We start from the raw sequence: 26,976 nt of genomic DNA on the forward strand, positions 1-26,976 counted from the left end.
AAGCTGTGGAATTTCCTCCTCAAAGAGGTGTGCCTGGCACCTTTATTGTATAGCTTTTCTAAAATGATGCAGGCACACTTTACCGTGGTCTTTGACACCTAAAAATATATATTTAGGACCCACCCTTGTTCTTCTGATTGTAAAATGTTTTAACTGGTTTTGCTATTGCATTTTTATGTTGTTGCAACTCACCATTTTGGTGGAAGTCAAGTAAGAACACCAATAAAAATCAGTACCAGAGTTTAACATTTGACTGGGTAAAACATAGCAAAGAGTTGCTTACAGAAAACTGGTGCATTCTGAACAATTCTAAAGGCAAGCACAGAACTGTACATGACCTGCTGAAGACATGCCTACCTGCTGGAACAAAGTGTATTGACCAGCTGTTTCTTAAACTCTTCCCCACTCAGCTCACCTGGAAAGGGATGAGAAAGCACACAGTACAAGGGCACTTAGGACAAGTTGCTAGTCAAATGAAAATAAGGAAGAAAGAAGGGATAGGGCTTACCTGCCCCATAAACCAGTGTCTCTTTAGCTGTCGCTAGTGCAGTCAGAACTGTAGGGAATAGCTCCAAAGACCTGCCACTGAGCAAGATGCCACCTTTGATAGCTTCAACAAACGAGGTTGCCAGGTCAGCCAATGCAGAACCTGGCAGCTCATGAGCCTGAAAAATCAGGGACAAGATATGGGAAGATGAATATGAAAATATGCACCAAGACTAAAATAACAAAAGTATTTTAAAAATACAATCTCAAGTTGCCAGTGAAAGCTGCATTAGAAATAGTTGTTGCATGAACACACTAGGATGTCTTTCCTCGGGTGAAAGGAAGTTAACGGTATCACTTATTTATTACATGACACATTAGCTAAAAACAACCTGAAGGCCTAGAATGTTGTAACTATACAAACTACCTTTGATCGTAGACTCAAGTAGGTAGCCGTGTTGGTCTGCCATAGTCAAAATAAATTACAACAATTCTTTAAAAAGATAGTTAAAAAGACTCTTCTTAAAAACCTTCCAAAAGAATTTAAAAATTATAATGTAGCACCTTACAGACCAACTGAGTAGTTTTAGGTATAAGCTCTCGTGTGCATGCACACTTCTTCAGATACACTGAAAAAGAAGTCATCAGGCCATTATATATAATGAGAGGGAGGGGAGAGGGAATGGGTGATTGGATACCTTTGATCATGTTAAATATGCACACGTGCAGTGGGGTCCCGATCCTGTACTTCAAGCACAGAAACTGAGCAAATGAAAACTTTCCTGTGATAGACCTAAGTGGTAGGAGAAGCCTCACTTACAAAATTACACTGTGCTGAACTGTTGTCAAAGGCACAGGAGTAACACCAGGAGGAAACCTATGACCTAGAAATTATTTCATCACCAAGGAGATGAACAGAGTAATGGCGTGTGCATATGTGGGTAGAATCCGTGTCTGGGGAACAAGGAGGCTTTGGATTTGGAAAAATCACAGCCTCTCCACAATGTGTCCCATTCATGGCTCCACCACACACAGAGCATTGGTGGCAAGTCAGTGACCACAGCACCGCTTTCTTCCACCACACTGGGGACTCCTCCATCTGCAGAGAAGGAGGCCCACAGTATCAAATAGCCCCTTCCTTACCTGCCCTTCTTAATAGTTAAGGATTGCTCTCTAAAGCTCTAATCACATTTAGTGTCTTGAAAATCAGCCCCACTAGATAACATGCATGTTCCACAACATGCATAGAGTCAGGATTCGCAGATGACCGCAATGTAATTTAAGCGTGGAATCTAGAAGTGGAAGGGAACCATCATCTCTGTTACACTTTGCTGAGCTGGAGAAACCAGTCTTGATCATTCCTACCTCTAACATAAGCAGCCTTATAATTTCAGACGCAACTTCCACATGCAGGTCCCCCGACTCCACCAACTGGACACAATGCTTATAAACACTGAGCCTCCTAACAACACCCGTCTGTTGGAAGCAAGGAGAACCTGGAGTGGAATTCCCAATAAACAATAAAGAAGTTACTTGAGCAAACATTTTAAGACAGCTCTTACAAGAGACAAAAGAGCAGCTGGTGGCCTAGACTTCACCAACACTCTCAATAATTTTTCTGACCATTTACCCACTTTCTTCTGTGCAATTTAAACAGCTAAAGGGTTCTGCATGTCTCCCTGTATTAACAGAAGCTGCAAATTAAAATATCCCCTTTCATAGTCTATATTTCTGCATCTTGTTCACAAGTAAACATCAGTTGTGTCCACATGGAATTACTTAACACTGGCACATTTAAGTGATCAGGAAACCCAACTGCTGGGACAAGTTCAAAAGAACTCTCACTCTCCCCACCTGCAAGCAATACTGTCTAGAACAAGGGTTCCCAAACTGTGGTCTGGGGACCACTTCATTCAGTTGGTCCACCGCATGTCTCTAAAAAAACACACAAATAAAAATCTAGAAGATTCTTTACAGCACAGTCCCATATTTCTCTGTTCAGTAGCAAGTCCCACTGACATCAGCTGAGTTTACTTCCAAGTAAATGAACATAGGATTGCAGTCACACCCAAGTAATTGCTTAAGGCTGCAATCCTAACCCAATTCAACAGGACTTGCTTCTGAGTAGACATGATTAGGATTGCACTGTAAGATATCAATGTCATACATGGAACAGTTGGGTAAAAAAAAGGATTCATAGATCAGTCTATCACAACTCATTGTGTGGTACCTTTGAAGATTCCTCTCAGGAGGGCACCAATCTCCTTTCCCTTCAAAGCCTGCTTTGTGATTAAGCCTTTCAGCTGCAGCAAGAAGGGGGGGAAAGCACAAGATTCATTTATCATCACTTTAAGCTTCTACATCCAATGATAATAGAAACACTGTGTGTAACCAGGTACTAATTTCCATACAATCATCACTAAAGCACATAAATTTACCGTCCTCTTAATACAGCCTTGCAGATACATCCAAAATATTTACTAGCCTACACATACTTACATTAATCATTTGTGGCTGCCTAACCCTAAACTTTTTTCAGTTCTCCATGCCTGGTCACCTGGAAGCAACCTCCATTCATCACAGATGACTAGATGAACGGCCTGTTACTAGATAGCCTGACATGCAGTTAAAATACACCATGTTCATGAAAAGGGAGAACCACAGAGGAACAAATGCTCCCAAAAACATTTTTGTGAATTATATACAGTACTACAGTAACCACTTGAAGGCCATGAAAAACTGGAAGTGGCAATCCACTTGCCTATGATTTCTAAGAGGAGCAAGAAAGGCATTGGATATACTTGTCATTAGCAGTTAGTAAAAGGCAAAAGACTTGGCAACCTTAACACAATGATGAAAAATGGAAGCAAAACAACATTATCTAGCTGTCATAAAACTGTACAGGAGGTAACATTACAGGAGGAGGGAGACGTATAAAAACATACAAAACATACAAACATACTGTATAGTGCAGAATGCAAAAGTTGCAGCACCTTGGCATACGGCAGATGCATAGCTGCCCACTGACAGAGTCACCACAATTTTTACCATTTTCCCGAATGCATGGGAATTCCCACCCCCCTTATGAGTTAGTAGAAGGAAACAGAAATACAACAGGAATAAATACAAATATCTAGCAACTTGCAACTCGTGCAATTAGCACACTATGAATAAAGGTCCATTAATGTACTATATATGGATGCCTCACAATTTGGACACAAAAATACTGATCATGGAAGCCATGATGGTGAAACAAATACACTGAAGAGAATGAGCAATGTCCAAATGTAGGGATAGTAGTGGTTCTCTATGTGTTTTGGGTTGATGGAAGTTGCGAGTTCAGCTACATACACAGGACCACAGGTTCTCTTTTCCTCTTTACAATCAGTCCCAAACAAGGGCACTATCAGTGGATCCCCCCCCCCCGAAATACTGTGGGAATCACAACAGCTCACCTCATTTTCTTTCAGGCTTTGCAGGCATGCCTGAAGTTGCTCAGCTTTTTCATCTGCCGCCAAGGTCAGGATTTTCTGGTCCATTGTTAATAGAGCTGGCAAAACAACAAAAAAACTTGTGATCTGTAAAATTAGAAAAAAGAGTTTTAACCTACAGAAACAAAGTAAACTCAGATTGTCACTAAGGCCTCGAAAGGTAAATTGATGCAAACAGCAGCCTCAAACTGTAAAGCTTTTTGTGGACTGCACCACTCTGAACTACAAGCGGGGATGTGTTTGAATCCAATATAAAAAACGCATTATATATGTTGGGGTGGGGTGGAATTGAAGTTTGGATGATTCCTTAATGACATGCTGGGGTTGACTTTGTATTTTTGTATGACTGCAGCGAGTGGGAAAGTATTCAAACGTACAGCCACTTGCCACAACTTTGCTGCAACCGCTGGGTTTCTTTTCACATCTTCTACCAAGCTTCCCTAGGGACGCAGGTGGCGCTGTGGGTTAAAGCCTCAGCGCCTAGGACTTGCCGATCAAAAGGTCGGCGGTTCGAATCCCTGCGGCGGGGTGCGCTCCCGCTGCTCGGTCCCAGCGCCTGCCAACCTAGCAGTTCGAAAGCATCTCCGGGTGCAAGTAGATAAATAGGGACCGCTTACCAGCGGGAAGGTAAACGGCGTTTCCGTGTGCGGCTCTGGCTCTGTCTCTGGCCAGAGCAGCGATGTCACGCTGGCCACGTGACCCGGAAGTGTCTCCGGACAGCGCTGGCCCCTGGCCTCTTAAGTGAGATGGGCGCACAACCCCAGAGTCTGTCAAGACTGGCCCGTACGGGCAGGGGTACCTTTGCCTTTACCTTTTTACCAAGCTTCCCTATCTGGGGTGACACAGGTGTATCCATGATGGTGCAACCAACCAGGAAGACTCTTGTTTCAACACACACCACACACACATAAAGCTCAAAAGGCCAATCTCAACCCTCAGCCAAACCTACCTCACAGGCTTGTTACGCTGACAAAACTGGAAATATAGGGAGTGGGAATCATTTATGCCACTTTGAGCTCCCTGTAGGGGAAAAAAATGGTACAGAAACCGTTATAAACAAAAGAGGCACTCTCCACATGCTCAGAGACACCGTTTCACCTTCCCCTTTTTTTCTAACCTGGCTGAAAGGAAGCCTCCCCCCCAAAATAAATACTTGTCATTTTTTTGGCTAATGACCAACAATCACCGCTCAGCCTCGTGACCCACCTTCGGCTACGACCCCGGCCACGTGACCCTCTCACGTCCGCGCCCCCTCCCGCTGCCGACCCTCGTCCCTGTTTTGCCTCAGGCGCGGCTTCCCGGCCTCCCCTTCTTTCAAAACTTCCCCGAGCGCCGAATTTCCCGCCTGGAACATTCGTCGGCGTTGCCCCGGCAACGGAGTCCCGCCCCTCTCTGAACAGCTTCCGTTTCCCTAGGCAACCCATGCGCCGCCTCCGCTTCGCCGTTGTTCTCCTCCTCCCCCCCCCCCGCCGCCGCGGCAAGCCAAGTCCCCGGATGGTGCTGTGGCGCAGCGCGTGGGGTGGGCGGCGCGGTAATGGGAAGGTCGCGCGTTCGAGGCTTGCTGCCTGCCGATTTGTGAAAAGGCGGGGATAGGGACAGAAACCAGATTAAAGGGACGCTCACTAAATAGACTCTCCTATGAAAAACGGTTGCAGTGCTTGGGGCTTCTTGCTTTTAGCAAGTTGTTGGTACTTTTTATACAATTATGCATGGATAGAGAAAAGTGTTTCTCCCTCTGAACACAAGAAATCATCTGGTGAAGCTGAATGCTGAAAGAAAATCAGGACAGATAAAAGAAATTACAATGGTACCTTGGTTCTCAAACTTAATACGTTCTGGAAGTCTGTTTCAAAACTAAAGCATTCCAAAACCAAGGTGCACTTTCCCATGGAATGGAATGCAACATAGATTAATCCATTCCAGACTTTTAAAAACCACCCCTAAAACAGCAATTTAATGTGAATTTTACTCTCTAACGAGACCACTGATCCATAAAATGAAAGCAGTAAAAAATGTACTGCAGTCACACAATCAGTCAGTCAGTAACTGAACTGGGTTCCACACAGTCACAAAAACAAAAAAGCCGCAAAAACAGAAACGCAAAATAAATAGCAAAAACAGACAGACCTCAGCGTAACACTCAAAACGGAAGTGTGGCACTCAAAATGGAAGTGTGGCATTCAAAACGGAGCATGTTTGGCTTATGAAAAAAAATTGCAAACCGGAACACTTACTTCTGGGTTTGCAGTGTTTGGGTTCCAATTTGTTTGCGTACCAAGGCATTTGAGAACCAAGGTACCACTATACTTCTTAGCACTGCACGTAATTAAACTATGGAACTCACTTCCACTGGAGGCAGGCAGGGATGGTCACTGACGTGAATGGCTTTATAAGGGGACTGGACTAGATTGGGCTATGGGTGTCATCCAGTAGGTTCTGCTGATGGCAGTGAAGTATACAGTGGTACCTCGGGTTACATACGCTTCAGGTTACAGACTCCACTAACCCAGAAATAGTGCTCCAGGTTAAGAACTTTGCTTCAGGATAAGAACAGAAATCATGCTCCGGCGGCAGCAGGAGGCCCCATTAGCTAAAGTGGTGCTTCAGGTTAAGAACAGTTTCAGGTTAAGTACGGACCTCCGGAACGAATAAAGTTCTTAACCTGAGGTACCACTGTACAGTGTTGTATTAAGCCGCACAGAATAGGCCCACTTAAATTAATGGATCCAAATGGCTGTTTATCTTAGTGGATCTACTCTGAGTATACGTTAATTAAAAGCAACCCATAGTCCTTCTGTCATATTCTCTCTTCCACCATCCCAAATGATGGTCACATCAGCAAGACCTGGGAATCTGCTTCTGTCCTGACCTGACCTCATCCAACCTCTCTCTGCAAAACAATCTGATTTTTTTAAAAAACATTTCATTTACATAACATTTGTTCCAATTGCTGTTGTCCCTTGTGGCCTTAACCCTTGAGTGACTTTTCTTCACTGCTAAGAGATCGGACAGAAAGCCCATTCAAGATCTGCCAGGAAGGATGATAATAATAATAATATCACCATCGTGAAACCAAATCAGAGTGAGGGTAACACTTCTTGCAGGTTGGCCTTTTCCTGGATTTCTTTCTTGCCTCACGCGTGGCTTGGATCATTTTGTACAAAACCCCTAAGTACCCAGCAACAAGGGGAAGCCTTTGTTCCATGAGGCGATTTCAACCTATGTTTAAAAGGAAGCAGAGATTAACCTAAGTGGCCTTTCTTGTTGCAAACACACCGGCTTATTTCTGAAGCTTTCCACAAAAGCCTGAACTGTTCACAGATGGGAGCTAACACAAGAGAACAGAAGCCATCAGTGGTGCAATTAGGTAATTTTAGACTAAGGAGCAATTTTTCACTTTTTGCTACTGTACCCATCTAGGTTATATTGGGAGGGGGTGCCCAAATGTGGATTATATACTGTACTTGCCACAGCACTGGAAGCCAGTAGCCAGTTTGCTTCATTTTCCTACAGTCAATCTATTGTATCTTCACGTGCTAAAAGAGTTTGCACCAATTTATTTTAGAAAAAACAAAACACCCTTCCAAGTTGGTTGCGTGAAGCAGCAGCCCTGAAGACTGGTTCAGACATGCAGTTGCTTAACAGTTGCTTTGCGAGCACTGTGTGCTAATATAATTCATACAAGTTTCAAATCTCTAGATGCTAAATCATGATGATTTTTTGGGAGGGGGATTTGAGTGGCTTTTGGCTGAACCCCATCCATGCCTTGTTCACACAGCTCTATCAATAAATAGTCTGTACCTCTTCTCTCCCCCCTTTCTCCCTGCCTCACATTGGGAACTAATTTCCAACCACAGTTCTGGTGATATTGGAATTCAAATCCTTAAATCTCAACACATGGGGGGGGGGGGAGAGATTCGTAGGCTATGAAGGACTTGCTCACAAATTTATTGACATCTGCGCGAATTTTTACAGCTAGGAAGTGGAAGGGGCAAGGTGAATATAAAATGGAAGAATGGTATAAAGAGGTGCGGGATATAGCTGTTAATGTTAAATTAACATGTGCTATTAAGGTAAGATGGGGAATATGCAGGAGAAATGGTTTTGAGGAGATATGGGAGGTATTCTGCCCGGACACTGAAGTCCATCGCCGAGGGCCTTCTGGCAGTTCCCTCATTGCGAGAAGCAAAGCTACAGTGAACCAGGCAGAGGGCCTTCTCGGTAGTGGCGCCCGCCCTGTGGAACGCCCTCCCATCAGATGTCAAAGAGATAAACAACTACCTGACATTCAGAAGACATCTTAAGGCAGCCCTGTTCAGGGAAGTTTTTAATGTGTGACATTTTAGTGTATTTTTGGTCTCTGTGTAAGCCGCCCAGAGTGGCTGGGGAAACCCAGCCAGATGGGCGGGGTACAAATAATAAATTATTATTATTATTATTATTATTATTATTATTGTTATTATTATTAATTGTAGAATTTGTACTGTTAAAACAGAAAGGGGTTAAACCATCACAAGAGGTGTTGAAATTTTGGGAGGTTGGATAATTACAATGGAATGGTCTCAGGGGTGGGGTGTACATATTTATTTTTATTTATTTATTTTTATTACTTCATTCAAATATGTAACTATATATAAAAAAATAAAAATAAAAGCCTCAACACAGTTACAAAACATGCCCTGCATAAGCTCCGCATAGCGTTGCACCATCCGTTTTGGCACTGTGCCCCCTGGGAAGCCCCCTTTGGTGTGAAGGTCTCTAGACTGAAAGAGGAAGGCAAAAGTGACTGTTGATAATCACTGCTGTCTTTACTACCAGTGAAGATATACACTTTGTCCTGTTCTCTTCGGTCAGAATTCAGCAGAATCTTCTGTTCTGGTTACATAGAAAGAGACTGTGTACCAGTGGTGCTGCCAGAATAGGGTAGAAGTCCAGGGATCCATTCAACAAAATAAGCAGGAGCCCCCCACCCAAACACAGCAGAGCTGGCTTACCACATTTTGAAGAAATCATGCACAGTACCATTTATTTATAATATTTCTGTTTATTATGCCCCCTTCTCCTTGAGGTTCCACAGCAATCTAAAATTGCAACATGAAATGCCCTTTAAAACAAATGAATCCAAAGAATAACAACAGCAAAGTGCACATATAACAAAATGAAAGGAAACACAGAATCAAGTTACATTTGCATTTTTTTGCGGCCGTTGTTGTTAAACTATTTTTTTTAAAAAAGCAAATAAAAAAATAACATCAAGCCAGGCTGCCGCCTATAGTGCAACCTCACAAGACCCTGTATGAGTAGGCTTGCCATATGTTAGGAAAATTCCTGACATGTCCTGGTTTTTGGGTGTAAAAATGGCATCGGGGAGGAATTTTACAGAATCAGCAAAATATGAGGGGAACCTGGACGTATGCAATGGAAAAAGCATCAGAAACAGCTCAAAAAGCTTAAAAATCACTATTTCTGGGGTTGTCAGGAATTCTACTTTTTGGAATATGGCAACCCTACGTATGAGGGTTTGCCTTAAGCAGATCCTGCCTGCCTGCACTGGAGGAGGAAGGGGGTGTGTGGTCCATCCCGGGTGTCATCTTGGGGGGGGTGACATTGCTGCCCCCCTGAGACGCTCACCCCACCCCCGCGGGTGGCTAGCCTCAACCCCGGGTGCACAGCATGTGCTGGAGCAGCTAGCTCCGCCTCTACCTGCCTGATGCCATTTTCCATCAGTTTTGACAAGAATATGTAAACATTTAATTTAATACCTTTATTGTCAATGTACAACCTGTGTACAATGAAATTAACTGAGCCTCCCCCCCCCACATACACTCAACCTCATTGCACTCTGTGTGCTTGTCGCACAACACACCAACCCCAAAAGTCAGTTGCAGTATATTATTTTCCGTTCATTTTTTTAAAATAATATTTATTACTTTTAAAAGTTACAAAAGAGGAGAAGAAAAAGAAAAAAAAAGACAAGAAAAAAAAGAAAAAAAGAAAAGGAAAAAAATACAGTACAATATATAAACCATACACAACACAACCTAAACCCATTAAACTAAACATTAATAGAACAAAACAAAAACAATTTAAAAAATGTCCCTCCTTTCCATAATCTATCCTTCCTTCCCTTGATTCCTCGACCTCCTCTCACCTCCCTTTTTGTATCCCACTTCTACTAATTGTTTCAGCAAATCCTTTCCATCTTTCTCTATTTTCTGTCATAATATAAATAACATATTCCTTAACCTTATTCCCCATTAAAGCTAAAATACTTAAATATACTTAACTTCTTATAACATTTCTGCTAAATCCATAAAATATCATTCCACCATTTTTCTAACAATCATTACTTTTACAATATTTCTAAATATACACTTTAAATTTTCCAGTCATCTTCCACCATCTCCTCTCCCAGGTTTCGGACTCTGCCAGTCCTTTCCGTCAATTCCATATAGTCCATCAACCTGGAGATCTTATGTCCGAGGCTCTTAACTCTTTTCCAAGTCCCTTCTGCGGATCTTCTTCATATTCTTTAATGCTAAGGAGCAAATCTCGGGAAGACTCCAACCTAACCGTACTTTTATTCCTTCTGGACAGTTCAGCCAAATTTCCATAGTATTATTTTCTGTTCAGCAGACTAACAGCCCACAGATCGAAACTGTTTTTTAGCTGATTATACTTCTATATCTCCTGCCCGAGAGTAGAAGATTAAATAGGTGCTGGCTGAAGTGTGAATCGTCCCTGAGAATTTTTCTCACTCTCCTAAGGTAAGGGAGGTAAATGGCGTTTCCGTGCACTGCTCTGGTTCACCAGAAGTGACTTAGTCATGCTGGCCACATGAACCGGAAGCTGTACGCCAGCTTCCTTGGCCAATAAAACGAGATGAGCGCCGCAACCCCAGAGTCAGCCATGGCTGGATCTAATGGTCAGGGGTCCCTTTACCTTTACCTTAAATAAGACCTCATCTGCACTGTACATTTAAAGCAGCGTCATACCACTTTAAAAAGACTCATCTACCCATGTACTATCTGAAACCAAAGGGGCACATTGGTTGCCAGATGTGATTCCCCCCCCCCAGCTGTCCTACTCCACTATACAGCTCCCAGGCTGCTCTGGGGGAAGCCATGACTATTTAAAGTGGCATGAAGCTACTGTAAACATATTGTGTGGATGGGGCCTATATTTGTCCATCTAGGCTGGTGGACATCCCGGCGGACATTGGCTCTCCAAAGCAGAATCCTTTCCCACTTTTGCTTAACTAGAGAGGCCAGGGTTTGAACCTGCGACCTTCTGCATGCAAAACATGTGCTCTGCTCCTGAGCTACAGCCCTTCCCTGCTGAAGTTATGGACCCTCTTCCCTCCCTCCCTCCCTCTGCAATGTCCCCCAAAGCCCTTCCTTCCATCCTGCATGTTACACTAATGAGTGTGGCCCAGTTATACAATAAGAAGCTTTTATACTTGGCTAATCGGCCCCAGAATGCTGCCAGCCTCCCCGCCATGAACTTCTGTGAGCCAAGACCACTTGCTCTCTCTCTCCCCCGCCCCCTCCTCACCGGCCTTTTGTAATTTTTTAATGGGGTCCCTCGCCTGGTTTGCGCTGACCTAATTAGAGAGCTCTTGCGAGCAATGCCTTGTGATGGTCTAATCCCAGCCCGGTGACTCTACAAAGCTTTTGCCTGGGTTTCCTCTTGTTGCACTTCAGCCTTTTCTCGATTCTTTGCTGCCTGTTGCATGTTCAATTTATTCACTACGGTGATTCTGCTTGGATTGCACACTGACCTTCTTGGAACTGTTTCACCTCCCTGGTGAGTATTTCGAGATTCTTTTTTTCAGCTTAGATTCTGCCACTGCAATTGCTTCAAATCACAGCAAACGCAGCCCAGCCGTTAAAAACAACTGGATGTATTTCAGCAAGGACTAGATGTCAGGGATGCTCTGCTTGGAACCCTATATTGCAGATTCGGCATTGCATGGGATTGGACTAGACAACCGCTATGTACCCATTCAAACTCTGTGAGCTGTGTCCAGGGTTGCTAAGCTAGCAGATGGACGAGTTTCAGTGTTGCACAACGGAGGAATCAATACGATACGATATGATATCTTTATTGTCATTGTTCCATACAGAACAATGAAACTGAAAAACTACATAAAACATTCAAAACCCCCTAAAAACTCTGAAACCCCATTTTAAAATACAATATACTATAGAGACTCCTTATGCTGCGTTTAGAACCAGAATTGCATTTGCGTAGAAACTGTTTCTCAGGCGGCTAGTCCTGGCCTTTATAAACCTATACCTTCTACCAGAAGGCAGAAGCTGAAAGAGATAATTTCCGGAGTGCGCACTATCCTGTCCTGTGCTATGTCTTCAGTGCAACAGTTGCACTAGCAGAAACTCGTGGTGCAAGGGATCGCACGATCTTGTGCAACAAGTTACCAGCAGCCTGTTCATGCAGTCTCTTGTGTAGCAAACCTGTGAGTCTATGAACACAGGAACTTAAAAGCTGCATTATACCAGGGCAGATCCTTTGTTCATCTGGCCCTCCGCTGCCAAGTCTGACAGGCATCTGCTCTCCAGGGCAGAAATTGGTCTCTCCCATCCCTTGCTAACTGGAGATGTCAGGGAGTGGACCCAAGACCTTCTGCATATTGTGCTGGCACTGAAATAAGACAAAAAAGCCAGTTCCAATGCATGTTTACTGCCACCAAGCTGAATAGGACTTCCTGTATGTCCCATCATCCCTGACTACTGGTCCTGCTAGCTAGTCTTGTACTCATGTACTCATCATGGCCAAGGATAAACAAAGGCAATCAGGACATTAGCTGACGTGGTGACAGGACATGGATGTTGGCCCCACCCTTATCAGTAGATAAAGACTCAAACAAACAGGAGGAGTGGTAAAAGCCATATAATTGGGGAGTTCCACAACCAACAAAGGCTAGCAGCTGGAAGCCTTTAGCAACCTAAGAGAGAAAGTAAACTTTGGGGACTGTATAAGACATAATTAAAGGAGGCGGCCCAGCAATGTTATCTGAAAATTAAGTTCCTGGTAATGAGAAGAGGCTGGGACTTCCTGCGGACAGCCTCACTAGGTCTCCTCTAGAACCCTCAAGGTGGACTTGGGATTCTGAAGGATCCTCAGCTGCAGAAAGTTGCCAGATCTCTCTGAACCAGAGAGTGAACTGCAACAGGTGTCACTGTGTTGCCTCCTGTTGATGTTAGCCTGACAATCCTCATTCTCTCTTTTCAGTGGTTGCGTGGATTAGGAAAACGACAACATGACTTCAGTGGTGAGTACAGATCCTGCTTGTTCCATTCCATTTGTTCCCTTTTTCTGATTGTAACTGGGCTTAGAATAAGGAGATCTTGATTCACCTCTGCTCTCAGCAGGGCTAGCATCAGTCTTCTACACCCTCAGGCTGCTACCAATGCTGAGACCAACACTGACAACAATGTCACTTTGGCTTTGCCACATGGGACAAATAGTGGCTGCATCCAGGAAGCTGCCTACCATGTGAAAATGTTGTTGAATATTTATATGCTGCAGTTTTCGGGGGAAAGCCCTTCCAAAGCATCTTAGCCCAACCAAAGCAATGGAAAGATATTCCATGGATAGGGTAAATCTGGACTGGCATTTTTAAGCCGATGCCATTGCGTGGGCACACTGCAAAAACCTTACATTTGTGAGCAGCGTTGAGCCCACAATAAACACCTGCTTCTGTCTTGCTTCAGCCAGGATAAAAGGAAAAGGTAGATGAACAGTAACAGGCAACTGAGGAGCTCTGCCTCTAAGATGTATAAGGTCAGGAGCAGGTATCAGGAATAAATCACACGAAGTAAGTGATTCAGAAGAAATAAGACCTGCCCAGGAATGCCAGGCCTAATGGGGACAGCAACTCTTCTCAGTGGGTTTTGCCCCTATGAGACAGTTGCCTAAATCTCCACCTTCCTCGGGTCTTTCCCAAGCAATCTGAGACTCTGCCAATGTGCCTGTCTCTGCTCCTCCCTCTTCACACCTCTTCTATTCCTGGGAGACAAGGGGGCAGGGGAGCTTGTCACAGCAGGAAGGGAAGACACCCATCCTGACTCATCTCTGCCTCTTGGCCTCCCTCCCCTCTGCATCCACCTCTGCTTCTAATTCTGTACTTCTATCTGCCACAGATTTTCCCTGCTCACTAAACCCCGTTACCTTTTCTACTTCTGACACCTCCTCCTCCCAGTCTTCTCCCTCTTCTTCCTCTGACCACTCATCGTCACCCTGCCACCAGTCCCCGGATTGAGCCCAAAACCTTCTAGATGCAAAGTACGCACTTTGCCACTGATCTACAGCCAGTAGTGTAGTGCCAAATTCAGTCACGCAGGGTCATGATAGTTAAAGCCATCTCCCTGACAGTCACACCCCTTCAAATATTATGCAACCTTCTAAGTTTATATTGTAATATTGTACAATAATGATAATTAAGGATGCATTGCAATGATCAATGCAAATCTCCACGAGTTGCCTTTCAGATAGACAATTTTCTGTGCGTGTACATGGGCAAAAATGATTTGGAATGCTTCAATATCTTCTTTCTGAGTGTCTTAAACTGTGTTTTCCATGAAGTTCGGTGGAAGTTCGACATAACAGAACTTGGGCACCAAACTCTGGAAAGAGAAAACACTATGTTTTCAGTGTTCCTAAATGCTCTGCTTTGGCTGTACAGTGGTGAAAAAACTCCCCTTTCATGCTGATTGGGTGCCACCTTTAGAAGACATCTGAAGGCAGCCCTGTATAGGGAAGTTTTTAATGTTTAATGCTTTGATAGTTTTTGTATATGCTGGAAGCTACCCAGAATGGCTGGGGAAACCCAGTCAGATGGGCAGGGTACAAATATTTTATTTATTTATTTATTTATTTATTTATTTATTTATTTATTTATTGAGATACCTGTAAGGACCCTGCTGCAAAAATATTCACAGGTCTTCTCCTTTTAGAGTCAATATTTTTTACATAGGGTGCCAAGTATTATTCAAGTTTTGTCAGTTCTTGCATGAGCAGTTGACATGATGGGGATGTTTTAAGTCAGGAGTTCATTTCCCCCTTGTGCTTTCACCCCCAGACTGGCACATTCAGGATCGTTTCCGAGGAGGAGCAAGCCTTGCGTTCCAAACTTGAGAGGCTGACCACCAAGGACCATGGCCGCGTCTTTGGGAAGTGTGAGAAAATCCCTGACTATACCTTGCAAAAGGTGAGCATCGCTGGGCGGGGTGGAGAGGGAAGACCAAAGAACAGGGACTGAGAGCTGTTGATGATTCCAGAGGGTGGCCTGTTCATGGAGCTCAACGTGGCTAATTAACCTTTCAAAAACTAACTACTCACGTAGCTCTCTGTGTGAGAGAGAACAAGAGGTTTTAGTGCTGTCAAGATGAGCGGTGGTCCATCGTGAGACTGTTGCCTTACCCTCCTGAGAAAACAGAAACTGAATTTTTATGCCTTGTCTCCCTTTCAACAGGGTTAGCTAAGAATCCTTCAAGGCCTGTATCAGGGACCCTTCTTTGAAGTTTGCCCTTGTTTTGCATGGGTGTTCCACTGAAATTTAACCAGTACGCCTCTGTTAATGTCATGTAGCATTCAGTGGAGACCAGAGGGTCCTAGCAGGGGGGAAGACAAAGGGGAATACACAGAGACACACATGCGTCCTGGGTCCACCAGGGTTTCTGCTAGGCCCTGAGCCAGAGAGATGAACCACAGCCCAGGTCCATCACTGGCAGTCCTAACAGTTGTTACAGCGGTTACCTTGTTCTCCCTTGAAAAGCACAAAGAGCTTAAAGGAGAAGGTTGGAAAAATGGCGCTCCAGATTTGATGCTGCCATTGATGTAGAAGCAGAGACAACCCTACAGGGAGGCCCGGTGTGGTGGCTGCTTTATGCAAGAATCATCAAAGGGCTGCAATGTGCCCATTGTTTTATTTCCTACATACAATTGTATCAAAAGCAGAAGTCGCTAATTAAGAGCATAAGTCCTGTTAGGTCAGACCAAAGCCATGTCTATCTCAGGGTTTCCTACTGCAGTGCCGAAAATCCCACTCTTGCTTTTTACCATTCTCCATCAATTAATGAGAAAATAAATTGTGTTATGAAAATAATCAAAGGGGAGAGGAAGTGCTCAGGGGTGGGGTGCATGGTTTTTTTGGTCACACTCACCTTACTTTTGAGGTTGCCAAGGGATTATTTGTGAATGCCAGGGATGTGGGTGGCGCTGTGGTCTAAACAACTGAACCTCTTGGGCTTGCCGATCGGAAGGTATTTTTGGAAGATATTTTTCCAAGCTTGCATTGCTGATTGGAAGGTATTTTTGGAAGATATTTTTCTAAGCTCACATTGATCGTTGGACAATAAATATAATGCACAGGGCCTGAAATGGTTGGAATCTGTATACCAACATAATTTATATAGCCTTCACGGGAGTCCTGTAGGCATATGTAAGGGTCAATATACTTATTTGGTGGAAGTGCTATCAATCACATTATAGTCTCCTTCACTGGGGACACGGGTGGCACTGTTTTCTAAACCACTGAGCATCTTGGGCTTGCCGATCGGAAGTTCGAATCCCCATGAAGGAGTGAGCTCCTGTTGCTCGGTCCCAGCTTCTGCCATCCTAGCAGTTCGAAAGCACACCACTGCAATTAGATAAATAGGTACCACTGCGGTGGGAAGGTAAATGGCGTTTCCATGCACTCTGGCACTTGTCACAGTGTTCCATGTGCCAGAAGTGGTTTAGTCATGCTGGCCACATGCTCCGGAAAAGCTGTCTGCAGACAAATGGCGGCTCCCTCAACCTGAAAGCAGAGATGAGCACCTCACTCCATAGTTGCCTTTGACTGGACTTAACTATCCAGGGGTCTTTACCTTTACCTTTACCTTGTGAATGCCCTTTCTTCCATACCAGTGGCAACTGTGGGTATATAATGGGTCATTTTTAATTAATGGATTTTTTTTGCAAAGGAGGAAATCTGGATTAAATGTAAAAAGAAAAGTATGGAATGCCCATAGAAGTTTTGAGATATGTAGTATCTTGGAGGCCTTTTAGTTTAACCTGCTACTCAGTATAGGATCTGTGAACCAGCCCACTTAATATCCAGAAAATTATATGATTTTGTTCATACCAGCTATGTGAAATGACAGCACTTGGATTCTACAGTGAAAACTAATTAAAGTGAGCTGGGCTGGACATTCCTTGCCTATTTTACTGCTTGGTATGCCAAAATACATTGGGACAGTTGTCTGCAAAAGTGTTTTCTTTGGTGGCTCCTCAGTGAGTTGCCTAGCAATAGCAGACAAAAGCCATTTAGTTCACTGCCACCAATTTTCTTCCTGAATAGTACAACCACAAGTGGAATGCTAGGTGTGTTGTTCTATATATACACTGGTTGCAGAGGGCAATGGTGTTAGTCAACAGGCTGTCACTCCATAGAAATGTTAAGAACATAGGCCAGAATCTTTTGCTATGTTCTGGGCTTGTATGGCAGATGTTCTGGTGTTGCTTAGAAGACAAGTTGATCTAGAATAGGGCTCAGCGATGGAAGGAAGTTTGAAGTCCCCAGCATTAGGGCAAGAAAAATTGCTGGCTGAGCCCTGAGGGCCATGCCAGATACAGTATCATGAGACCAATAGCCACAGCTAGCAAACATGTTTCTGTTTAGGAGAACACTTCCTTGAATATGAGCACACAAGTGCTATTTTGCGTGGGAGAGAAAGAAAAGCAGGTATTGTCCCGTTCCAGTGACATCATCTACCTTTGAGACACTGTCCAGCTTCTCTTCTCCTCCACAGGCCAAGGACGAACTGAACGAGACCCTGGAGAAGCGCGAGCTGGCTGTGAAAGAGCTGCGGGAACTGGTGCAGGAGAAAGCCAAAGCAGGAGAGGACATCTGCAAGGTGGTGGCTGAGAAAGTGAAAGGAAAAGATGATGCTTTCTTCTTGCGTTTCATCCGAGCCCGTAAATTTGACATCAGCAGGGCTTATGATCTGATTAAAGGTGGGGATTCTGGGCACGCAAACAGAACCAGTCAAATCTTGTTGGTATGCTGTAGTCACCCTTCCTTAGGGTAGCATAGGGAGTGGGCAGGTGATGTTGGCTTATTTATCTAGCCTATTAAAAAGAAAAAAGGAGGAGTGTGGGGGCAACAGCTTTAATTGCCAGCAAAACCCAAAGTTAGGTTGTAGGAAGAGGGTTTGGGTGCTTCCGCTGTGTATTGTTACCTTATATTGTGTGGTTTTTTCCCCTTTCTCTCTCTGAGAGGGATTTTACTGGCATTGACCCTGGACTCTGGTAAACTGGAGAGATTATGCTGGAGAAGAAGAAAAATATTTGCTTGGCTCTATTTCAGAGGTCCCTTTGTTTATGCAACAGGGCAGTAATTAACAAAACTAGCGACGGAGATGAGGAACAAGGGAAGGATTTTTGCCCGTTTTTATTTAACCGCCCCAAGCTACGTTTCCCCATTTCACACCTGATGGCTCTTAACAGGAAAAAACTGAAACAAGTTACTACCCCTGCTATTCCTGCCCCCTGCAGAATGGAAATCTGGGTTGATCATCCCCTTGTTGGTAAACAAGCATGAGAAAAATAAAGAGGCAGAATGATTTCGTTTTTACTGAGAAGGAACGTAGATGGGTGGGTGGGGGGTGAAAAAATAAATAAACCCAGTTAGGTTCCCGAGTCCTGAAGCAACAAGTTTTAAGTACTCTGGTAAAGATAAAGGTAAAGGGACCCCTGATCATTAGGTCCAGTCGTGACCGACTCTGGGGTTGTGGCGCTCATCTCGCTTTATTGGCTGAGGGAGCCGGCGTACAGCTTCCAGGATCGTGTGGCAGCATGACTTCTGGCAAACCAGAGCAGTGCACGGAAATGCCGTTTACCTTCCCGCCGGAGCAGTACCTATTTATCTACTTGCACTTTGAGGTGCTTTCGAACTGCTAGGTTGGCAGGAGCAGGGACCGAGCAACGGGAGCTCACCCCGTCGCAGGGATTCGAACTGCCGACCTTCTGATTGGCAAGCCCTAGGCTCTGTGGTTTAGACCACAGCGCCACCCGCGTCCCAAGTACTGTCCCAAGTACAATTCCAGAGTTTGCACTTCATGATATTATTGGGGGGAGGGGAACAGTGGGAGTGGGCTTATCGGAAGCTGCCTTGTACTGAGTGATATGTTTGGTCCATCTAGCTCAGTACTGTCTGCACCAGGAATGGGGAACCTGTCCTCCCCAACATCTCTCAGTGTTGGATTACAGATCCCTTCATCACTGATCATTGGCCATGTTGGGCTGATGGGAGATGGAGTCCAACAATATCAGGAACGCACTGGTTACTGATGGGTTTTATTAGGTAGGTGAGGGGATGTATTAACTATCTTTTATCCCTCTGCAGGCCCATGTGTGTGGGTTGACAAAGTGAAAATGGGGCTGCAATACTTTTTTCAAAATCCAGGGCTTTTGCAGATACTCTCACAAGAGAAAGCACTCTCAGCAGAGTTTATAACTCCCATCTGAGGAAGTTTAATCGGAAGCACAGGAATTAGTCGTTAGGCTGATGTCCCACTTTTGTTTCCCTGTTTATCAAAGAAACAGGCTCCAGACTGAAAAGCAAGTTTAAAATGTATAGTTTACTCACAGTCAAGCATTCATCCTTAGCAGCAACAGAAGTAAAAACTAATGCAAGTAAAATACTTGTATTTACAGCCAAAACAACTTCAGGCATGTGCCTTATACAGGAACAAGTGGAGAGACGGTGGCTCCCATGGCTAGTTGAAGAGAGATGGGGAGGGGAAAGAAACAGGAAATACTTATTTGCTCCTTCCCTCCCAGGAGAGGAGTGTTAATGACATCACACAGAGCATTCTCTACCAATTATGTTTCTATGGTCTGAGTCTGCCTATCAGCAACACAGCTCTATGGTCTTAACTCCTTCATGTGCTAACTAGCAAAAATATGCATTGTTAGATTTGACTGCAAAACTTCCATAGTTTCCCTCACCCTAGTCTACCCTGACTGGCAGCAGCTCTCCAGGGTTCTTTCTCAGACCTACCAGGAGATGTAGAGCATTGAACCTATAACCTTCTGCAGGCAAAGCAGACAAATTACCACCAAGCGACTGACCTTCCTCTGAGATCTTTGCCTGGTTTCATTACTTACCTCAATATGTGATGATACATCACTGCTATGTTAGCTGACCCTCCTCCTTCTGCCAAGTGGGGTCCTGAGCTTCTGCCCTGAAGCTTGGAAGAGATTTAAGAGCCTCGGACATAAGACTACCAGGTTGGTGGACTAAATGGAATGGACAGTAAGGACTGACATAACCCGAGACCAGGAAAAAGGGACATTGGATGAAAATTGGAAAGTCTATAAAGAAAAATTTTTAATTTGGGGAATTAGTGTAAAATTAATGAATATTAGGGAAAATGTTGGAATGAAACTGTCTGGCTTTAGTAGAAATGATATAAGGAGTTATGTATAAATAAGCATTGTTTTAAGTTTCAAGGTGTTTTACGGCAAGATAAGGTTAAACAAAGTAATGCAAATTTTTAGCAGTAATGTTATAGAATAAGGTAAAATTGGATTATGAATAGGTGAGAATGTAAAGTTACAATATATTAAGATAAATTATTAAGATAAAAGCAAAAATGGAAAGGATTTGCTGAAACTGCTAATTGAACTAGAATACAAAAAAAGGAGGTGTGAGGAGGTCAGGGAAACAAGTAAATGAAAGACAAGACATGGAAAGATTGAAATGTTTTTAATTGTTTTTATTTTTCTGTATTTTGTATTTTTCTTATTTTCTTTTTCTTTTTTGTAACATTTTTGAAACTTTAATAAATATTATTAAAAAAAGAGAAGAAGTTCTGCCCTGATAGCCCCACCATTTAAGCACACTGCCTCATTGCAAGGATGGGGAACATTTGCAAGGACGGGAAACCAGTGGGCCTCCAGATGTTGCTAGACTGCCCCTTCCATCATCCCTGACCATTGGCTATGCTAGCTGGGGATGATTTTTTATTATGTATTATTATGTTTTTATATGAGCTGGAAGCCACCCAGAGTGGCTGGCGAAACCCAGCCAGCTGGGTGGAGTATAAATAATAAAACATCATCATCATCAGGAGGGCCACAGCTTCACCCATTCCTAATCTAGCTCAATGCTTCAGTCTCTCTTCCCACACTCATCATGGAGCCAGCGTGGTGTAGTGGTTAAGAGCAGTAGTCTCGCAATCTGGGGAACCGGGTTCGCGTCTCCGCTCCTCCACATGCAGTTGCTGGGTGACCTTGGGCTAGTCACACTTCTCTGAAGTCTCTCAGCCCCACTCACCTCACAGAGTGTTTGTTGTGGGGGAGAAAGGGAAAGGAGAATGTTAGCCGCTTTGAGACTCCTTAAAGGGAGTGAAAGGCGGGATATCAAATCCAAACTCCTCTTCTTCTTCTTCCATCTTTCTTCCCCCTCACACCAGGTTATGTCAACTTCCGCCAGCAGTATCCAGAGCTCTTTGAAAACCTGACTCCCGAGGCTGTGCGCAGCACCATTGAGGCTGGCTACCCAGGCATCTTGGCCAACAGGGACAAGTATGGACGGGTGGTGCTGCTGTTCAACATTGAGAACTGGGATTACGAGGAGATCACCTTTGATGAGGTGAGCATCTCTGAGCAGAGGTCCTACACTGCAAGCACTTGTGCTCCCCCCCCCACACTATTAAACTACCAATGCTTACCACTGGGATGGGTAACTTGTGGCCTCCGTATGTTACTGAGCTACAATAGCGAGTGGGGGACCTTTTCCACTGCAAGGGGCACATTCCCTTCTGGCCAACCTTCCAAGGGCCAGTGATGGGGTGGAGGCGGGCCAGTGGTGGGTTAGTGATGGGTGTGGCCTTTGCAGAGTTCCATGGGCCAGATAGAGAAACCCAGAGGGCCACAACTGGCCCCAGGTCTGAGGTTCTCCACCCCTGGACTGCATCTCCCACCATCCCTGACCACTAGCCATGCTGGTTGGAGCTGATGTGAGTTGGGAGTTCAATGGCACCTGGAGGGTCAAGTGCACAAGTTTGTACAAGCATGCACAGCAACCAAATAAGACACCAGAATGTCTCAGATTCTTTTCTTGTATATTTGACTCACCTCCTGGTTTGGGATGCTTGGTAGTGAACAATGGCCTGAAGATAGAACCTTTTTTCAATATGCAACGGTGGCCGCCAGAACCCTCATAGCACAGTACTGGAAAACACCAAAAATCCCAACACTAAAGGAGTGGCAACTTAAATTATCCGATTATTTGGAGCTGGCTAAATTGACACAGAAAATAAGAAATCAAAGAAGTGCAAAATTTAACAATGAATGGGATAAATTTAGGATATATATGGAAATAGAGACAAGGGGAAAATTAAAATGTTGATCAGAAACACATATGTACTTATAGAAATCACAGTAGGCATGAGATAACGCTTACTACGTAAAAAGTTTTATTAAGGAATAGATAATAATTTCCGAAATCGAGATAAAGGGAAGTCGATCAATGTCATCAAAGTTGTATGTATTTCATGTTTTGTTTGTTTGTTTTTTTCTCTTTTTCTGTTTTTTCTTTTTCATTTTGTCTTTTGTATGTTTGTGAAATATATTTATGTCAAAATTTAATAAAAAATTTAAAAAAAAAAAGGTAGTGAACAATGGCCTGATGTGATAGGTGCTTCATATCATCTGTGCAGGGCTATTTTCTTTTCGTGTTAGAATCCGACTCCTGGAGCAATGGAAGGTGGTGGTGGTGGAAGCCCTCTCACAACTATTTCAGCCCTCTAGCAAGGGCAGTCTGTCTTGCCTCTGGTGACTGACTAGACAAGGAGGGAGCACCTCTCGCTAGTGCAAGGATGCTCTTATCCCCAAGGGAAAACAACCCTCGATACAAAAACATTCCCCGTTCCTGCTGCAAGCTACTGCTTCTCATCAAGGTGCTTCAGGTTCTTTAGGGACAGGCATGGGGAACCTTTGGTCCTCTAGATGTTGCTGAATTCTCAACAGCACCACCAAGCATGGCCAATGGCTGGGGACGATGCGAGTGCTAAATTCAGCAACATCTGGAGGGCTAAAGGTTTCTCACACCTGGCTGCTGCTTGCAGGGGTTGCAAACTCCTAGTGTGATGCTTTTGCATCAGTTGTTGACTGTTTTTAAGGTTGGATATCCCAACCACTCAGTCATATGGGCTAGAAACATACTTAGCTTTTTAAATGAAAGCTGAGAATCTCAGATAGCTGAACTCTGCCCAAAGCTGGAGGGTCAAAGTTTCTCCACATCTGCTCTGCATTCTGCAAGATGGAGCACCATTTGGGCTTTGGGGGGTGGGTATTGTTTTTGTTTGTTACTATGTTGTGTGTGTGTGTGTGTGTGTGTGTGTTTCTATTGTAAACTGCCCTGTGATCCTCGGATGAAAGGAGGCATAGAAATTTAATTAACAAAATAAATACTGGCTTCAGTAGCATTGTACAGAAAGGTTGCCTGTTTCCCAAGGCATGGGAGGAAGGAAATCCATCAACTTGGGCAGAGTTCTGGACATAAGCTCCTGTCTCCATGTGTTTTGATCCAGATTCTTCGCGCCTACTGTGTGATCCTAGAGAAACTGCTAGAGAACGAGGAGACGCAAATCAATGGCTTCTGCATCATTGAGAACTTTAACGGGTTCACCATGCAACAGGCCTCTGGTATTAAACCATCCGAACTGAAGAAAATGGTGGACATGCTGCAGGTGAGTCTGCCTTATTGCCCTCCCTAGAAATCAGTGAAGACAACCAGGACCCCATAGATTACCGGTTATGCAAGAGGCATTCCTAGAACCAGGGGGCAAGCAGCATACCACATGACCATTGTGTGGCATCAATGATGTCAGTCAACCTTGGACAGTTCCTTTGTAGAAACATAGGAAGCTGCCTTCTACTGATTTGGACTCTTGTCCAATCTACAGCCTTGCTCCTGTACAGTATATCCCCCCATGCAAAACTCATTCAGGTGGCAGCAATTTCCTTCTCGCCAGCTTGCCACTGGAGCCAAAGTCCTTTCGCCTACGAAGTACCATATTTTTCGCTCTATAGGACGCACCTAACCATAGGACGCACCTAGTTTTAGAGGGGGAGAACAAGAAAAAAAATTCTCTCCCTCTCTGCGCAGCGCCCCTTCAGCGAAGCGGTAGGAGAAATGGAGTCCTACATTGGTGTTACTCAAAGAGAGGAATCAGGGCGTCAGGCAGTTTTGGGAATGGATGGAGAGGGCCAAGGGGAGGCAGATGCCCCTCCTTACCGCTGGATGAACTGTCCTCCCCGCATTTTCAGCTTTCATTTAACAAAAAGGAAAAGAACATGGACTGACTTTGTAGCTAAACCTCTGGAACGGATCCCGTTTGCAACCAGAGGTACCACTGTATTATTATTATTTTGCGGCTGGCTGCCTTAACTATGTGCTCTTTTTGGAAATCCCTAGGATTCTTTTCCAGCTCGTTTCAAGGCTGTCCACTTCATCCACCAGCCGTGGTACTTCACCACAACCTACAACGTGGTGAAACCGTTCCTGAAAAACAAACTGCTGGAAAGGGTGAGTTATGCCGCAGAAGGGTAAGGAGCAATGAGAAGACGAATACAGCATTGTCAGTCAAGGAATGCAAGCATGCAAGGCCAGAAATGAGATGTTACTGGGATTGGGCATCTCCTGCCAGGAATTGCAGGCGTGGAGACCTTTTGGCCCTGCAGATGCTGCTGATCTATTATTGATAAAACAACAACTTCTGTATCTCACATGTTTCTCCACGAGCAAAAGGTAGTGTACATGGCTCTTCCCCTCCTCATTTAATCCCCCCAGCCACCCTGTTATGTAAGTTAGGCCAAGAGGCAGTGACTGATCCAAGGTCACCCCCACCCAGGGAGCATCATGGCCCAGTGGGGATTTGAACCCTGGTCTCCCACATTCTAGCCTGACACGCTAACTGCTACACCACACTGCCTGCAACTCCTATCAGCCCCAGCAAGCACGGTCAATGGTCAGGGATGATGGGAGCTGTAGTACAGCAACATCTGGAGGGCCAAAGGTTTCCCCACAGCTAGCTGCTGCTTGTAAGGGTAGCAAACTCCTGATGTTACAATTTTGCATCACTTGTTGATATTATATCCAGCCACTCAGTCATATGGGCTAGAAACACGTTTCGCTTTTGAAATGATAGCTGAGAATCAATTTTTTACATACATACCTACATACATACATACATAATTTATTTGGTTTTTCAGATTTAAAATTTTAGTCATGTATTGAACATAGAAAATAAAAACAAAATTCCGATGAATGTCTTGGACTTCCCTCCTCCCCTTTGTGGGTCCTATTATTAATCATTTCTTCCTGCATCTTTTATGATGATCCAAATCTTTTACCTCTCCATTGTGTCTAAAATTCACCATTAAGCTACAAGTGATATTCCAATCCTGCTAACGATTTTAGCTGTTTACAATGGTCCTTAAGATAAGTTATAAATTTCCCCCATTCCTTATTAAAATTTTGGTTTTCCTGATTTCTGATTTTTCCAGTCATTTTTGCCATTTCAGCATAGTCCATCAACTTCATCTGCCATTCTTCTCTGGTAGAAGACTTTATCTTATTTCCATCTCTGGGCCAATAACATCTGCGCAGCTGTGGTCACTTACATAGTCTTTTCTTCTCCTTTGGGATTTCAGCACCTATAATTCCTAAAAGGAAAGCTTCAGGTTGTTGTTTTTTAAGCCAAGGTTATTTTAAACACATATTTCAAATCATTATATAATCATAAGTAAAGTAAAGGGACCCCTGAGCATTAGGTCCAGTCGTAGCCGACTCTGGGGTTGCAGAGCTCATCTTGCTTTATTGGCCGAGGGAGCCGGCGTACAGCTTCCGGGTCATGTGGCCAGCATGACTAAGCTGCTTCTGGCAAACCAGAGCAGCGCACGGAAACGCCATTTACTTTCCCGCCGGAGTGGGACCTACCGTATTTTTTGCTCTATAAGACGCACCAGACCACAAGACGCACCTAGTTTTTGGAGGAGGAAAACAAGAAAAAAAATATTCTGAATCTCAGAAGCCAGAACAGCAAGAGGGATCGCTGCGCAGTGAAGGCAGCAATCCCTCTTGCTGTTCTGGCTTCTGGGATAGCTGTGCAGCCTGCATTCGCTCCATAAGACACACACACATTTCCCCTTACTTTTTAGGAGGGAAAAAGTGAGTCTTATAGAGCAAAAAATACGGTATTTATCTACTTGCACTTTGAGGTGCATTCAAACTGCTAGGTTGGCAGGAGCAGGGACCGAGCAATGGAAGTTCACCACATCACAGGGATTCAAACCGCCAGCCTTCTGATCGGCAAGTCCTAGGCTCTGTGGTTTAACCCACAGCGCCACCTGCGTCCCCTGTTATATATCATATAATAGCTCAAATAGCTGAACTCTGCCCCCCGTTACACAGCATCTCTCAGCTCAACCTTTCTGCCTTCCTTTTCGCACTCAGGTGTTTGTGCATGGCGACGAACTCGACACCTTCTACCGAGAGATCGATGCCGATATCCTGCCAGCAGATTTTGGGGGCAATCTGCCCAAATACGACGGCAAAGTCACCGCGGAGCTGCTTTTTGGGACCCGACCTGATGCTGAAGACACAGCTCTTTAAATAGCAACATCTTGGCATAGAAGATAGGGCGCAGAGGTGTCCCCCAGCTATCCTGTTAAACGTAGCTTTGGTTGAAAGATCTGTCGTGGCCATAATATCTGGGTGTACATTGCTTTGCCACTCTCTCTCATTCTTTGTCACCAGATGGCAGTAGAGCAATGAAAAGTCCCCTGCCATTTCTCTCAAGAATAATCCTTTTTCCTTTTATTACCTCACCCCCACCCAGGAAAAACAAGAAAGTGGAATGAAAGAGAGGGGGAAGGAAGAAGAGAGATGGTCTGTGGTGGGGACATTCTAGATGAGGCAGTA

General features: G+C 44.3%; 2 protein-coding genes across 3 annotated transcripts in view; one reads left to right on the forward strand and one right to left on the reverse strand.

Annotated features, from left to right (window-relative positions):
- FANCI (FA complementation group I) overlaps window positions 1-5,220 on the reverse strand; it is a 34,897-nt gene extending 29,677 nt beyond the window's left edge. Inside the window, exons 1-7 of one of the 2 annotated variants that reach the window (XM_079954193.1) lie at window positions 5,184-5,220; window positions 4,927-4,997; window positions 3,942-4,036; window positions 2,717-2,789; window positions 1,852-1,982; window positions 509-665; window positions 358-415 (exon numbers count right to left, since the gene is read on the reverse strand). In XM_079954193.1, coding sequence (XP_079810319.1) covers window positions 358-415; window positions 509-665; window positions 1,852-1,982; window positions 2,717-2,789; window positions 3,942-4,025 — 503 coding nt within the window. In that variant the 5' untranslated portion in view covers window positions 4,026-4,036; window positions 4,927-4,997; window positions 5,184-5,220. The remainder of the gene's footprint in view (window positions 1-357; window positions 416-508; window positions 666-1,851; window positions 1,983-2,716; window positions 2,790-3,941; window positions 4,037-4,926; window positions 4,998-5,183) is intronic. The other variant, XM_079954194.1, reaches the window with a different exon arrangement.
- A 6,265-nt stretch (window positions 5,221-11,485) lies between these two features.
- RLBP1 (retinaldehyde binding protein 1) lies at window positions 11,486-26,779 on the forward strand. Its single transcript, XM_079954383.1, has 8 exons — window positions 11,486-11,783; window positions 13,230-13,269; window positions 15,079-15,207; window positions 17,792-17,996; window positions 21,461-21,639; window positions 23,582-23,740; window positions 24,469-24,579; window positions 26,509-26,779. Exons 2-8 carry the CDS (start codon window positions 13,258-13,260, stop codon window positions 26,665-26,667), a joined length of 954 nt encoding a protein of 317 aa, XP_079810509.1. The 5' UTR covers window positions 11,486-11,783; window positions 13,230-13,257; the 3' UTR covers window positions 26,668-26,779.
- Window positions 26,780-26,976: the final 197 nt, after the last annotated feature.

This window comes from Podarcis cretensis (genome assembly GCF_951804945.1).
Source record: "Podarcis cretensis genome assembly, chromosome: 14".
In the NCBI taxonomy this organism is placed as follows: domain Eukaryota; kingdom Metazoa; phylum Chordata; class Lepidosauria; order Squamata; family Lacertidae; genus Podarcis; species Podarcis cretensis.